Below are 16,047 nucleotides of genomic sequence, written 5' to 3' on the forward strand. Positions count from 1 at the left end.
CATCCCCTCATCCCACCTTGTTGCTGAATGGTATCTTTGCAGTAGTCATTACATGGGACATCAGAAGCCCAGAGGGATGGTAAGTTAGGTGACACCTGTGTGCAAAGGAAATTGAAGATGGATAGATAGATAGATAGATAGATACAGATATATAATGACTTTCAGGAGCAAGTTGTTCAGTGCATTCTTATGGCAACTGTACAGTGTCATGCTGGGAGGCAAGTGAGCTCTCTGTTCCCACATTCACTTTGGACCATTTCGTCCATATTCCATCCTTTTAAATTTCTGTTTGTTTCAGCATTACTTTACTTTGCAGTGGTACTGTCCAAGTGGCATCTGAGCAAAGGACAAACTCCATGCCTGTGGGAAGTGTCTGTTCCAGTTGTGCATTAGTAACAGCTGAACCCACGTCACCGCTTGCTGAACCCAGTGAACTCTGTTGGCTTTGAGACAGTGCGATCTGAGTGGGGTTCCTGCCTGGATATTAGTGAGGTCTGGAGCAAGGTGCTAGAGACTGCTGGGGAAAAATAGGTGTATGATTGTAGGCTGAAAAAGAGGGTCAGGGAAGATGATATTAATGGGGAAGCACAGCAACAGCATAGGCATCAACATTCGGATTGCTTGCTAAGGCCCCAGTGCATGTTGGTGGTGCTTTTCCTTAGGAACTAGCTAGCAATTAATATGGAGGTGTGAGAATCAGAATACCTCAGTTCTGCTGTGGTCCGGAATTCCCATACAGCCTCAAGGAATACAGCCTGGTTTTCTTGCTCTGTGTCTCCTTCTTGCTTTAAATCATCAAGGCCGTGAGCTGTCCAGGGCCCAGACTGTCATTTGATATATTTATTCAGGGCATAATTCATGGGTGCCAATCTCAGTGCAATAAATAATGGTGATTTCATCAGGATATTTATTTACATGAATTGGCAAAAAATGAAATGTTATTTAGACCTTAACTGAGTGAGAACCAGGACATGTCTAGCTTATAACATTTCCCTCCAGTTCTCTGGCCTATGGCAAGGTGTTTGCAGGCAAGTGAGCTTTGACCAAACTGATTGCATTTAGAGAAGCCACCAAAGCAGAGGAGCTGCTGTACCTCAGGATTTAGCAGTGGCTAAAATGAAAACTACAGAAACTGTCTTGATTTGCAAACATGGTATAGTACAAAAGTTTGCTGCTGCTGTTTTGAAACTGTTGTAGAGAGCAGCACGAGTCTTTCTGTGCAAAACATTGAGAAGGTCATAAAGAGTACGAATACAGCAGCGTGAGCAGTCTGGATTCCCTGATTGGGAAAAAGTTTCTAGAAGCTTGTCCTGGCCCCAGGCCTGTGCATGGAATGAGAGTTTTCATAGGCCTAGTCTCCTCAGGTGAGATGCTTGTTTTACTCCATATTGGTAAACATTGCAGGTAGGAGCTTAGTTCAGAAGGCTTTCAGTGGATCCACCTAGTGATGTAAGCCAGTCTCTGGCTATCAGGGAAACTTCTCCTAGCAACAAGTCATTCTCACCTCTTTCGCAGAAAACTGGGGAACAAGTGATGCCTGCTAGTGTTAAAAGCAGAATATGGACGTAGCATGGCATGGGGCTGCCATGCCATCTATGTTTCCATGAAGGTAAGGAGTTAATAGAATACCAGCAGGTGGTGCTCAAGAATACATGGTGCAGCTCGTGGGCTTTGTAGGACAAGCCAAGCATGTGTCTTGAACATCACAAGCAACCCTTCCTGTTGTGGCAAAGCATTTTAACGTAAGTGCTGCTATAGTGAAGAAGACCCTTTTGGTGTTGCTCTTTGTGGCTTTCCCCCCCTCCCCCCCCCCCGTGTACATTCTCATCTATCAAGAGCCACCTCCATTTAACACAAGCGCCATCAACACGCAGCTGTAACACTAGCTTGGCTCAGCCATCGCCACGATGAGCTGGAGAGGACCTCTGTACGGGAGGCTGACCTTTTCCCTTTGCTGGAACTGCCCTCGTTGCTCAGCAAGAAATAAACAATTGCTGGCACACGCAGCCCTCCGAGCCAGTGTATGCGCCTGCAGTAGCTTCAGCTTCGCCAGTGAAGAAGTGATGAGTTGTGTGCTGCTGTGTGGTAAAGGGCTGAAGAGCAGTGAGCTAGTTTAATACACTGCTCTGGGATAGGGTTGGTGATTAATTCTTTCTTTTAATGTAATGAAGATATTATTTGCTGTCGGGCAAATAGGCTCCCGAGAGCACAGAGCATTTCCTGACCACCAGTAACAAAGCAGAGATGAAATTTGGTCATAAAGAGGGCTAAATTTCTTGCCCGTTTTGTATCAGGTGCTTGGAGATGTGCCTAACATAAAAGGTCTTGCTAGGGCTGAAAAAGGCAGTTGTTCCATGTCATCCAATTTTGTGCATTAGAGTCCATTTTTTCCTAGATGTCAACTACATCAGTGTTACCATCTTGTCCGTGGAAGTGGTGTTTGAGCAAGAGCTACAGAATGAGGCTATTATGGGATTGACAAAACATATAAGGATGTTACTTATGAAAGTTTCCTAGGCTCTCCTAGGCTCTCCTAAACTTTCTGTTCACAGTGGTCTTCAGGAGCTCTTGAGCACTGTTGGCAAAGACCACTGCTTACAGAGTTTTGTCACATTTGCTTGCTTAATAACACTGGAAAAGTAATTCTTCACATATGGACTCCTCTAAAAGAGGACTGACACTTCAGTCTTTGGGTTTCTGAAAGACTTCATTAATTAGAGTGATTTGAGAATGAAGTATGCCCTATCAGTGTCACCCAATTCCCCATGCTGCTTCTTTTGGGTACTTACTAGATTCAGTGGTTTTGCTTTTAAAGTCAGCATAGCAAGATTTTGGAATGACACTAGCTGTGTGGTTCTGGCTGGTCAGTAACTAGGAGGGTCAAATTCCAAGTTGGCATGTGTTACTTTCACTCACATAAATTGTCACAGGAGCTGCTGCTTTTAGTGAAATCCCAGAGAAACTAGATTCCCACCCTAGTAATTTTCTAGTATATGCTATTAATGATGAATGTTGAATTAATGATAATGCAACTGAAGGCATCTTTTACACCTGCATCCAGGGGGAACGAACTCCTCACACGTGTTGACATGCCTGTTCCCAGATACGGGTCTTTACCAGGCAGCTTTGCTTTTAAGCCTGTGAGTGATTATTGTTTCTGCTCGCCCTGGAGTCAGCACAGGTAGAATAGAGCAGATGGCTTGGTGCTGGCTAAGTGCTTGCTGATACACAGCAAATCGCTTCTGTAGCCGACTGATAGGTTTCAAGCTTTAATTGAGGCTTTCAGCAAGGCGCTCAACAGTGAAAACCATTCTGCTGAGAAAAACAGCAGCGTAACCATGGGCAAAGGTTCAGGACAGCAGAGTTCAACCCTCTTGGGGATGGCTTCTCCATTTATTTATGTTTTCCGCTGCTTTCCCACCATCGTTCCAGACTTCTGCAGTGCCGTTTGCAGATTACAGCTCAGTACATTGGTAAGGCACAGCCCTTTGTGCTGAAAGCATGAAGCACGGGCTGATTAGTTTGGATTTCCTGCTTGCATTGGTCTACAAAGGTAGCTGTCCCCAGTGCTCCTTGAAGTCGCTGTCTGCCGAGTCTGAGCAGCAGCTTGTTTAGGTCTCTCATGTGTAGCAGGGAGCACAGCTCCTGCTGTCTCTTCTATGTACATCATTATCATCATAACTTTGTTTGTTAATGGACATACCTAAAAGGGAAAGGAAACCTCCCCTGTTGCTCCCTCCCCCCCAGACAAGAGTGGATTTGACAGCGGAAGAAAGATATTTGTGGTGGGGTTGTCTGAGCAGCGTCCTGTTGGGCAAGAGGGTTTCCTTCAGCAGTAAGGGGCAGCCCATAGCAGGCAGGGATGCAATAACCCAATCCTCCAGCTCTTGCACCTCCCTCCCCCAGCTCCTGCTTCTCATCCAGCTTTGAGTTCTGCTTTGAGTTTGACTTCTTCATGGTACAGGACCAAGGAATAAATTTCAGCATGGAAAAAGAGCTAGCTTGCTTTGGTGTCCTCAATTAGTCAGAAAGGAATTGCTTCAAGTTATAAAGCTGGTTGGCTTTGAAGTTTAGATTTTACTTAGTGCTGGGGCAGGTCTAAAAAAGACCCTAAAAAAGGCACTATATGAATAATAGAAATTCAACTCTGATTCAAGATTCTAAGAAATCTGTGATTATGGTAGAAGTAATGCCAGTGGCTTCAAACCACTGGTGACCCTCGCTGCCCCAAGGAACTCAGTACAAAGATTCTTTCTCAGTATCTGAAATCCCAAACACATTTGATAGTGTCTGCAGCATGTGTTTTTATGTTCCTCTAGCTTTTCAGTGGCTTAAAATGCACTGAAAGTGTGAACTTCTGCCAGCGTGCTTTTGTGCTTGCATGAATTTAATTAAAAAGATAATTGGATTGCTTTTTCAGCCTTTGCATGTCAGCCCAGTGCCACTCTCTTCTCCTCCCTCTAACAGCATTGGCAAACCCAAGGCATCTCAAATCTTTGTTTTTCTGTATTGTTCTCTCGTGTTTCAGGTAGGGCACAGAGGTGGCTGTGTTCTGTATTGAGCATTAAATCTGCTGGCATGGTGAGAAAGAAGTAGCTGATAAACAGTGAGCCAGTCTGCTTGTATGGTTCCTGCTGGAGCTACCCTCTGTGAGCGGAGGGGGAAATGACAAGAAGCAACAAAGCACCAAAGCAAGACAGAGCAGGCTGACCCTTCGCAAGGTGTAATAAACGCTGGCTATTGAAAGCCCAAAATGCGCAGCTCTGTCTGCAAGCTTCAATCTGCACCACATGGGCAGTTTTTGTGATTTTCCTGGAAGTGCTGCCTAAGAATTTAAGGTCCAATTTTAGCGCTAAACACTTAATAGTTTCAGGTCATCTAGAAGTGCCCAGAGTTTGTAGTTTCATAAACTGGATCTTTCCAGGCTTCTTGAGTGTGCTTTGGCCAGAGGGCCAGACTCACAAACAGCAGTGAGTGGAAGGGTATGTGAACTGAACCAAGTGCTGTGGTCCTGGCAGTTGCTGTCCTGGAACAGCGGAGCTCCTTCCCTACCAGTCCCGGGGGCCGCTGGCTGCTTTGGCAACCTTTCCTGGTTCCAGTGTACCCTTCGGGCTGGTTTTGGGAGTGGCCTCCTAACGCTCGTCATGGTTTCCTTGAACTTAAAGAGTTGCACCAAGCTCCCTCTGGGGATCTGGGAGGGTGGGTTTTCACTAAAGAGCACTATTTATAATACACAGCAGCCTCTGCTCCAGTCATTTGTGGAAACATGGCTGCTGAGGAGGTAAGAATTGTTTCCTGCTGGTCTGTGCACAGGGCAATTACTGGAATAGCTTGGGCATGACTGGATGTAAAGCAGAGGCTTGCAGAGAAGTGGGGCAGATAGGATTAGGCAGCCGGGAATGCTTCAGAGTACAAGTGTTGTGTGGAAAACTTGGAGACTTTACAAGTTTGTTACAACTGGAGGGTGACAGCGTGACTTTTCAGGATCAAGACAGGAAAAAAAAGCCTGTGGGTTTACTGGGATTTTGCACTTTGATAACATTGCTTTTAATTCATTCTGAATGCAAATTCACCAATTAGCAGTGTAAAATAAAGTGTCTATAGAATGATGCTTTGATGGCCTTTGTCTCTCCTGCTTTCTTTATGACTACCTCCCTTTAAAACGACCTACAGCTTTGGAAACAGTGCACTAGCTGGTATCTGTTATAATCGTGAGGAATTAAGTGATTACAAGAGGAATTGATGGAGAAAAATATGCTTTGGAGTTATAAATTACATTAAAGTATAAAAAGGGAATCACAGTTTTTCACTGCTTCCACAAAAAAAACCAAGTTCGTATTGACATAGAGTTTTCTTTTCCATTTAATGTTTCAAGTACAGCTTTTCAGCAATTAGAAAAGCCAAAACTCAAAATACAAAGCAGGCCACTTGACAGCTGCATGTAGGAAGCACATATCCAGTCCGTTGTTTCAAGGGGTTGATGGTGTTGTCAGTGTGACCCTTTCACTTTTCTTGCAGAAGAAGATTTACAAGTACAAGAAAGTGCTGGATAACCCAGGCCGCTGGGAGGTGGTGTTGAAGGAGATCAGGACACTGGTGGACATGGCGCTGTCATCTCCCCTTCAGGATGAGTCCATTCACCAGGCACCACTGGAGATTGTCTCAAAGCTGCTCTCAGAGGTAGGAACCTCAGTAGTGCTCCTGTAAGACACTGTTGCATTTAGAATCATAGAATGGTTTGGGTTGGAAAGGACCTTAAGATCATCTAGTTCCAGCCCCTTGGTGTGCAGGGACACCTCACACTAAACCATGTCACCCAAGGCTCTGTCCAACCTGGTGTTGAACACTGCCAGGGATGGAGCATTTACCACTTCTTTGGGCAGCCTGTTCCAGCACCTTACCACCATCACAGTAAAGAACTTCCTTGTATCTAACCTGACCTTCCCCTGTGTAAGTTTGAACCTGTTATGCCTCATCCTGTCACTACAGTCACTGATTTAGATGGGAGACAAAAAGTTAGAAGTTTGTGGTGAGTTTTATTTTAGCGTGGGCTGTCCAAATTCTATATTTGAGTCTGCTTCTGACTTTTACTGATGTGAGTGGAAATTGTGCTTGCTGAGGAGGAGGAGATTCTGACCTATGTTAGGTAGCTTTCTAGAAACAAGACAAAACACTTTTCTCTTGAGGCTTTTTGTTTGGCTGTGTTTCTTTCTTGATTATTTATGATAAATTTATCGTGGGTCTGATTCATGTGTTAAGTGAATGGCAGATCTCCCTTGGACTTCCATTGTCTTCATTTCCACAGGTTGTAATTCGTGTAGCAATAATGTATATACTAGGAATTTCACGACAAATGCAGCAGTTAGTCTGCCACGAACATAATGGTGTACAGCACCACAACAATCCTTCTGCTATTTTTCTTAGAAATATACAGCTGGTCTTAAGAAAACATTTCTGAGAAATGTATTCTAGCTTCAGTTTTGGAACTGATTAAGACCTCCTCTGGCATCCTGGTGTTTGTGCGCAGCTTTCATGGCTCTGGTGACTTGAATCCTAGTGTGCTGAGGGAAAAACGGAAGCTTTCACAAGCCCTCATAACAGATAATATGCGACCTCCTTTTAAGAGAATGATTTCAAGGTGATGTTTTTTATTCTGAAAATAAGCAATTTACGTCTTTAGCCTTTTTCTTTTACCTGTTGGTAGTTAAGAAGACTGCGTACGCAGATATGCCAACTGAGAGTACTCCTTGCTCATTTATTTCTTCTGTTCGACTCTTTCAGAACAACAACTTAACCACTCAAGACCATGAGAGCATTATTGTGGTGAGTATCTTCCTGACAAAATCCAAGGACAAATCTGTATGGTTTATTGACATTTCTGTTATAGCTTTCTGTTATTTCTGCCCCAGTGAAGCAGGCAAACATGAAAGCGTTTCCACTGATGCTGATAAACTGAGGCAGGATCAAACCAATTTGTTCTGTTGGGATTTGTGTGGTTTTGTCATTTCTGTTGTTTCATAACTGGCTAACAACAATGTATCCTTGTCAAGCACAGTGCCTTCAGGGTTAATTATCTCCCAAAACAATGGTCTTACTCGGCTACACTGTGCAGTGTTCACTTCTATATATGTACTTCACATAGTCAAAATGCATAATTTCCAGATGTGCCCTATAAAACCTTCAGACTTAGGAGTTTCCTGAGGGGTTAATGCCACCATATACAGAATGTCTCCATTGCTGATGGTATGTGAGCAAGTGATTGTTTATGTAGTGTGGATATGTGTATGTGGTACTGCAGTTTAACCCCCTGCTTACTTGATTTACACAAATATATTCCTCAACTTTCTTTTCTGTAGTTCGCATTTATTTAGACATAGAAACAAGTGAATCACAGAATCACAGAAGAGTTAGGGTTGGAAAGGACCTTAAGATCATCCAGTTCCAATCCCCATGCCATGGGCAGGGACACCTCACACTAAACCATATCACCCAAGGCTCTGTCCAACCTGGCCTTGAACACTGCCAGCGATGGAGCATTCACAGCTTCCCTGGGCAACCCATTCCAGTGCCTCACCACCCTAACAGTAAAGAATTTCTTCCTTTTAACCAACCTAAACCTCTGCTGTTTAATTTTGGACCCGTTACCCCTTGTCCTATCACTACAGTCCCTAATGAATAGTCCCTCCCCAGCATCCCTGTAGGCCCCTTCAGATACTGGAAGCTGCTATGAGGTCTCCACACAGCCTTCTCTTCTCCAGGCTGAACAGCCCCAACTTTCTCAGCCTATCTTCTCTTTGTGCATCAAAATACAGAATTTCAACGATTAATCAGAAAGTTGGAACTTGGTTCCCCATCACTGTATTTTAATTTCAGCCACTGGCAACTTCCAGGAGATTTTCCTGGTAATCTAATCTAAAACCTCACCAGCACCTGATCTTATCACATCCCCATGACTCTTTCTGCAGAATGACAAGGTGGCATGTAGCTGCCAGGAGATGTGACTGCATAAGGTACCATTAAGCATTAATAAGCACAAGGTACCATTTTAGCTGGAAACAGCCACTGAGATGAGTGGCCTTTACTTTCCTTCACGGTCTGCTTTAGCTTTCTTTCACCCTAGTGCCAAGGGAAATTCAGGCCCTAGTTACAACTGGTTGTTTTTGGGGAAGGATTTCTTAATGTAATATGCAAGGTGGCCCTGTTGTGAGCATGGAGGTTGGACCAAGGGGCTTCCAAAGGTCCTTTCTGCCTACATTATTTATTAGTTCTGAGTGACGGCTTCAAGTCCTGCCCTTCTGTAGGCTGTGCCTGAACCATTAAGGACATGGCAGTTTATGGGCATTTAGAGCTGACTGCTGTTACACAGCTAATCTGTGCTATTCTTAAGAAGTATTGTTAATACTATGTATTTATGTAGTGTCTTGAGTACACAGTGATTTGCTGTGCAGATGGAACCAGGTTTCCTTCTCTAGATGGTGCTGGAATAGATCAGTATTACAACTGATCCTCTCCTGGTAGGAAAGTTCATTACAACATGTTGCCACAACTGGGCAATGCGGAACAGCAAGTTCCTGATTTTACCCAGAGCACACATAAGAAAATAGAGTGTGCTTTCATACTGTCGCTGTTCCACACTGACCTTACAGGCAGAGTCATGACCTACTTGACTGTGTCTGTTGTGGTTATTCCCTACACTCTGAAACAATGAAGCTCATTTCCTTAGGCTGACAACCAGCCAGTTGCATCCCTGATGCAGTGATCCTCTGGCAGATACCAGACTACTGTGAACACTCGGGTGGTTTTGCAGCACATTGGCAGGCCCTACAGCAAACACTCCAAAAGATGGATTGAAGGGAGATGTTTAGCTCAGGTGCTGTTGGATGGGGAGCAAGGATATTCTGGTCTCACTGAATAGTGTCCCAGTCTCCCATCAGACCACTGTTGCTGGACCATCACCAGAGGAGGAGTGAACAGTTGCAGAAGTATGGCACATGATAATGAGCAGAAACTTCACAAATGTTGTGTGTAACCAAAACAGATCTTTGCAGATGTGCTTGGGTTTCATATTAATCTTGACCTATTTGTGCATGAAAGTGGCTTCTGTGAAACAGGGTCGTTATAAGCAGAGTCACTGGGGCTGAAACCCTTAAGGAGACAGGAGGGAGCACAAAAAAACCAAAGCAGGCTGCCTTAGTAAAACTCCAGATGCCACCCAGATAAAATATCTGGTGTTCACTTGCGTAATACAAAATGTCCTAGCTGCTGTGTTTAGAGTCTTATTTTTAAATGGGTCCGGGAATCCCTTTAGCTCAAGACTGGAAGAGCCCGAAGGTACTAGCACATAGGGAGAATACATTATTCTAGTGCCATTTTCTAATTTACCAAGGAAGTAACAACAACATAAGTTCATTACAACCTCAGTGGCAGGTATGACCTCTAATGTATTTACAGAGCATAAGCACATTGGTTTGCGTAGCAACAGAGAAGGAATGGTTAATCTCAACTTGCGCAAAGTTAGATGCTTGATTTTGATGAATAGGGTCCACCAAGGTAAGAACAGTGCTATGGTACTTGTAGTGACTTATTTCTCACACAAAGAGCTTGAACTCTTTTATAAGGTATGTAAGGATGTGTGTGAGGTTTTTTTTGTCTTTTGGAGAGATGTACTGAAACAGGGAGCCTGATTCATCCTTGTATTACATCCTGAAGCAATTGGCCTGCTCCTGTTTTCATTTAAAACATTATAAAAACTGTGCTCCTTTTGTGGTGTGTTATATATTTGCACTGACACAGTTAAAGGCAAGATTTTACAGAGGATGCATAGCAAAGGTGTGCTTGAGCTTACATGTAAAATAAACACAAACACACATGTAAAACAAACCCACCCGTCTTTAATTTCTCGATACTTTTGTCCTTCCTTTTAAAAAGTGATCTTTTCCCCTCAAGAAAAGCATTTTTCTGCAAAATGCTAACTCCAGTTACAATCCTCTAATTAAATTGTTTTCTCTGTTTCTGTCTTTCTTTCTAAAGGCAATTGCACCTTTGCTGGAAAACAACCATCCTCCTCCTGACCTCTGTGAATTCTTCTGCAAGGTATCAGAACAGCTCTGCTTTCTGAAATCTCATAGTTGTCTATGAGTGTAGCTCTTTGAGGGGCTGGTTGTTTTTTTTTGTGCCATACCTCATGCCCAAATTGATCTTAGTTTTTGGTCAACAACCAAATATTTAACAGCACCATTATGATAAATAGATCCATACTCTTCATGCATCAGACTGCATCATTGTGATGCTCTGTGAGAGTAAAAATCTTCAGACTCCCACCCCTCAGTCTGGGTACCACAGCTGCCCTACTGCATGTTCTATGTAGCTAATGCAAAAATCATTGGAGTCATTGTGCTCAGATGAGTTGGTACTATGATGCATAAGTCAGTCCTGGTGGTATTATGCCATTGGTTAATGGCAGTGGGAAAACAGTAAGGACCCATCCTCTTTTCTGGTAAATCCATGCTTGTGTTGTATTTTCCATTCATTTCCATAAACTTCTGAGTACTTTGGGTTGCAGAGCTTTTGGATTTGAAAACACTACTTTTCTTCTAGGCCTGTTAGTGTGTCAGCTTAAATTTGCTTACTGATGACTGGGTACATTCTGGATGCTATTTATAATTCCCATCCAGAGTTACTAATCAGCAGCTTCTTCTTACAGAATCCAAGTCAAGTTTCAGAAACTCCTCTGACTGTTGCATTTTATTAAGACAGTCTTAGGGTCATATCTAGACTCAGATTCAAGGCAAGGGATTGCAGGGGGTTGGACCAGACGACCTCAAAAGGTTCACCCCAACCTAAATTACTCTGATTGATACATTAAGACTGTATGTTTTAGCCTGTGATGGGGGACTGGCTTGTTGTACCCTCCAAGGTCCACCACAGGTTTTTAGCCTGGATCCCAAGGAAAGGAGGTCTGTGCCATTGTGCTATCAGTGTCCTTTTCTTCCCAACCCGTTTACTTTTAAAACTGCTGGCAAGTTTTAAAATGGGTAAAAGTCCCCAGAATACTACATCCAGTGAGTTTTGTGGAGAATGGGCAGCAGGGAAAGGGGCTCATGTTCATGAGCTCCCATAGTAATCTTCCATTAGATGCCCTCAAATATATAGGAAGGAGCAGCGTTACAAGTACCCTGATCCCAGGAAAGATTAATTTAGCCCTTGAATCTTGTTAATCTTGGAGTAATCCATTGCATAGGGTGTGAAGAGGAGACCCCTTTCTATGATATCTGCAGCTCACAAAATGATTGTTGCTCATTACAGCACTGCCGGGAGCGCCCGCGGTCCATGGTTGTGATTGAAGTGTTCACACCAGTGGTACAGAGGATTCTCAAACACAACATGGTGAGTACACGTTACAGGAGTTTTACTGTGATACCTTTTGTAATTAGAAGTTGTATTGCCTGTAATGAGCAAAGCACTGTGATATCAAAATCTAACCCCTCAAAGTGTGAATGCTGCATGCAATCGTGTTGCTTTGTAAAGGCAGAACTAATAAGCAATCAGTGGGACTTGTAAAAGCATCTAAGCAAAGCCATGATTTGAGGAATGTTTCTTTTGGCAGCACTGCCAGTATATGCAGTCCCAGCTCTCTCCCACATTGCTCTTTGCTCCTAACTTCCCTGCGTGGCATCCTTGCAGTTGCAGTGGTTTAAAATGCATTAAATAATAAAACCAGAATAGGGATTTTGTTGATTTTGACCTGAGGCCCTCAACATTTTTTCTTTAAGACACTCTCAGCTCTGTGCATTTCCATTTTCCTTTAGACTCATGTCCAGTGAGTTCTTACCTAGGTTTCCTGAATCCCCTCATGTGTTTCTGCTATTCTTCTTTCTCAGTCCAGGAGTTGTGTACTCTGTTGTTTTATGATTACTCTCTCCCAGGCTTTCCCTCTTCTTATTGCCAATTTCTTGCTAGTGATTGAAATAAATGCAGGAGACTGCCCTGGCATCATTGTGTTCTCCACCTAACTTTGAAGATATTCTTACATAGAATCATAGAATAGTTACCTAAGAAGGTCTGAGTGTTTAGCAGCCCTCCATCCTTTGTGAATGAAGATATGTTTCCTGGCATAGCTTTTAAGTTACAGAAATTTCACTTCACAATGCTGTAGCAAAGAATAGCAAAACATTTAAGGCAGTTGACTTGGCTGTGATCTCAAGGATGGATCTTAAACCTCTGTAACTACACAATCAGCTTCTTTTCACTAACTGATTGGTAATTTTAGAGACCATCTGCTGTCCTGCTGTGTATAGTATGACCCTAGCAGAAAACAGTTCATATTTCTTACTTTTATAACAGTATTATTAACTCCTTGTGTTTACAGAACTAGGTAGTGTCATGGTTTAAACCAAGTCCCCCAACCCCTGAGAGTTAGGAAGGAGAATCCAAAGAATGTAGCCCCCACGGATTGAGATAAGAACGGTTTAATAGCTAAGGCATAACACAATAATAATGATACAGCCAATAACAAGCGAAAAGAATACAACACCCCACCAGCCACCGACCCATAACTCACTCCACCCTGCCTGGCTGAGCACCGCGTGCTCCCTCCTCCATTTTCCTCCAGAGCTCCACCCTTCCAGCTCTCTCCCCCAGTTGCATCCTGGGCATGACGTGCTATGGTATGGAATACCTCTTTGGCTAGCCTGGGTCAGGTGTCCTGTCTCTCCTTCCTCCCGGACTCCCCTCCTCCACCTGGCTGGAAAAAAACCTTGAACAAAAACACCCTCAAAACATGCTCAAACCATGACAGTAGAAAGCCCAAGATGGCAAATAGGTCATAGCCCTGGCTCTGTGCCTGCACCCTGCAGACATGTAAACATTTTTGAATATTCTGTAGTGTTCAGTGAAATACTCTATAAATGTTATTCTTGGGTTTCAGACTGACTTTTTTTTTTTAAAGCATCCGGAGATCTTGAGGGGTCTCAAATAAAAAGTAAATGCAGTGCGTAATGCTTGTATTTGGTTAGCTTCAGAGAACTGGGTATATTTACCATACTTAACATTTGCAGATTGAAAATCAACATGTCTATACCGCAGTGTGCAGTTAGAGAATTTACTGTCATGTATTAATTGGAGTGGATTTGTGCACTTTACTGCTCTTCTGGGACTTCTGTACTGAATAGCCCTTTAGAGAACGTGTGTGTGCACGTAAATAAAGTTATCCTTTAGGGGACAGTGTTGCTGGCAGTAAACTTAACCTTAGGAGGCCCCATGCAATTCAGTGTACTTAGAGCAGGAGACCTAGCTGTCTGTTCCCACCTTTGGTGCTGATTTGCTCTGGGGTCTTTGATAAGTGTACAGAAAGTTTTGTGCCACAGTTGCCCATGTATAAAACAGGGAGAAAGTGCTCCATTGATCTGTCATTTTGAAATCTCAAGAGAACAAGGATAGCTTTTTGTCTTGCTGATACTTTGAACCTGTTACACGCAGTACTGGAGACTGATTGTATGCTGAGCTCCTTGGGGAGTCCTCAGCAACATCTCCTTACCTTTGGGTTTCAGCTGTTTGTAGGCTCAACCCAAATGTTTCAATAAAATAAAAGCACTAATCTTTTTGGGGGACAGACAGTATTGACTTTGTATTGCTCTGTACCTGGTATGGTGACAGGCCATCATGCGTATTTTGAGAGGTGTTTTGTTTTAGAGCAGTCCGCAGTGACATCCTCCTTATGATCTCTTGGTCTTCCATTCTGACTTCAGTTAGGACACCTGCATGGGTTGAGGAATTTCATAAACAAATTGCAACTGCAAAAACTGTCCTGCAAGGGATGTTCATGAAATTAAATGGCACCAAATATGTATGAAGCACACACAGTCTCACACCCTTGCACCAAACATATTTGTAGCTGCCAGAAGCTGTTAGAAGTCTGATGACTTTCAGTTGTAATACCAGCCATGGAATGTCCCTTTGCTGGGTGAAGTTACCAGATAGATGTTCAGTGCTAACAAAGAGTGAGACTTAGACTTGAAGACGTTGTTCTGCCAAGGCTTGTATTCACATCTAGGCTTGTATTCACATTTTTGGTAATTTCCTATAGCTGCAGAACCTTTGAAATGTCAGTATAGGTTGTGCTATAGAAATGCCTGAAATTAAAATAAGGAACAGAAGGCTTCAGTGCTTTGGGAGTGTATCCTCCCTTTTACAGACCTGCAGTGTTACCAGTTGTGGCATTTCTGTAAGTTTCAGTTAGAATCATAGAATGGTTAGGGTTGGAAGGGACCTGCATTCGTTTTCCCAGGATGACTCTTCTTCAGCAGTCAGCTGCCTGAGGGATAATTGGGAGAGCTTGTTTGTCCTCAGTGGGCCTTGCTGACCGCTTTATATGCATCTTTGTAGTTAAGTAACAGCTGTGTAATAAGGTTACACCTGTGTAAATGTGAAGAAATGTGCTGGAACACTCACCAGACAGTAGATTCTGCTCCTTTCACATCTAAAAATAGCAAGTGATATGTGGAGATGCGGGATTTCAGATAGCAAATGCTTTTCTGACTGAAGGATTAGGAGAAAGTCAGTTCATCTGGCAAAATCACATTGTACCTGGAGTAAGACCACTGGAGAAAGAACTGATCTCTGGGTTTATACTTGATCACTTACTGATTGTAAGTGAAATGTCAGTGAAATTGTAAATGAAATGTCAGAAACATTTTCGCAAAATCCTGAATAGATAGAATGTGAAAAATGGAAGTAAAAAAATTGCTTTGAGTTGCATTTCAAAAAAATCCGGAGTTATGAGTTATGTAAGCAAAATTGCAAAACAACAAAAAAATACATTTCAAAATGAAGGTGTAAAGAGAAGTGTACAAAAGAAATATAAGTGTAGGTAGGGCTTTGTTCCACTAAACACGTCTTTCTGTTTCAGGGTGGGTATGGGGGAAAGAGGAGGATTGGTGAGCACACTGCTACTAGTGGGAAGAACACTACTTCAGCATGGAGTGACACAGTGCTCTTGAAGCTGTCAGCATAAGTGTCGTGGCTGGGTTTAACCCATGACAACAGTACAAAGTGAATTTGGTTGTGTTTTGAGTTGATTTCTTTTGAAAGCCCAGTTTTGATGTCCATTGCATGTTTCACCATCTTCACTGAGTCTCTCTTTTTTGGACAGGATTTTGGGAAGTGCCCTCGTTTGCGGCTCTTTACTCAGGAGTATATTCTGGCTTTGAATGAGCTGAATGCTGGAATGGAGGTGGTGAAGAAGTTTATCCATAGGTTAGTTACATTTAATGTATGGCGTATTTCAAGTTCTTCGTATGTGCTTACCTGTGTTACTTCTCACAGCCCTGCGCATCTCTTTTCTGTCTGTTCAGAGTAGCTGGTGCTTTTTGGTACTGGCAAACAGCAAATAAATCAGAAGAGTTCTTGAGACAATGTTGCTGAAGTATCTTTTTCGTTATTTTATTTTTTGTTTTAAAACTAATTATTAAATAAGGCTGGGTTTTCTGCTTAGCTGCACACTGGAAGCACATGGACTTGGCTGTGTGTGCGTTCTTCGTATGCATTTAG

The 16,047-nt window shown here is 43.0% G+C and overlaps 1 protein-coding gene across 2 annotated transcripts in view; it reads left to right on the forward strand.

The window, feature by feature from the left end:
* CMIP (c-Maf inducing protein) overlaps positions 1–16,047 on the forward strand; it is a 138,286-nt gene that overhangs the window by 96,374 nt on the left and 25,865 nt on the right. For both annotated transcript variants that reach the window (XM_031051842.2, XM_005152155.3), the window contains exons 4-8: positions 6,019–6,180; positions 7,282–7,323; positions 10,531–10,593; positions 11,806–11,886; positions 15,650–15,753. In XM_031051842.2, the coding sequence (XP_030907702.1) occupies positions 6,019–6,180; positions 7,282–7,323; positions 10,531–10,593; positions 11,806–11,886; positions 15,650–15,753 (452 nt within the window). The remainder of the gene's footprint in view (positions 1–6,018; positions 6,181–7,281; positions 7,324–10,530; positions 10,594–11,805; positions 11,887–15,649; positions 15,754–16,047) is intronic.

The sequence above is a fragment of the Melopsittacus undulatus genome, chromosome Z (assembly GCF_012275295.1).
Source record: "Melopsittacus undulatus isolate bMelUnd1 chromosome Z, bMelUnd1.mat.Z, whole genome shotgun sequence".
Classification (NCBI taxonomy): Eukaryota; Metazoa; Chordata; class Aves; order Psittaciformes; family Psittaculidae; genus Melopsittacus; species Melopsittacus undulatus.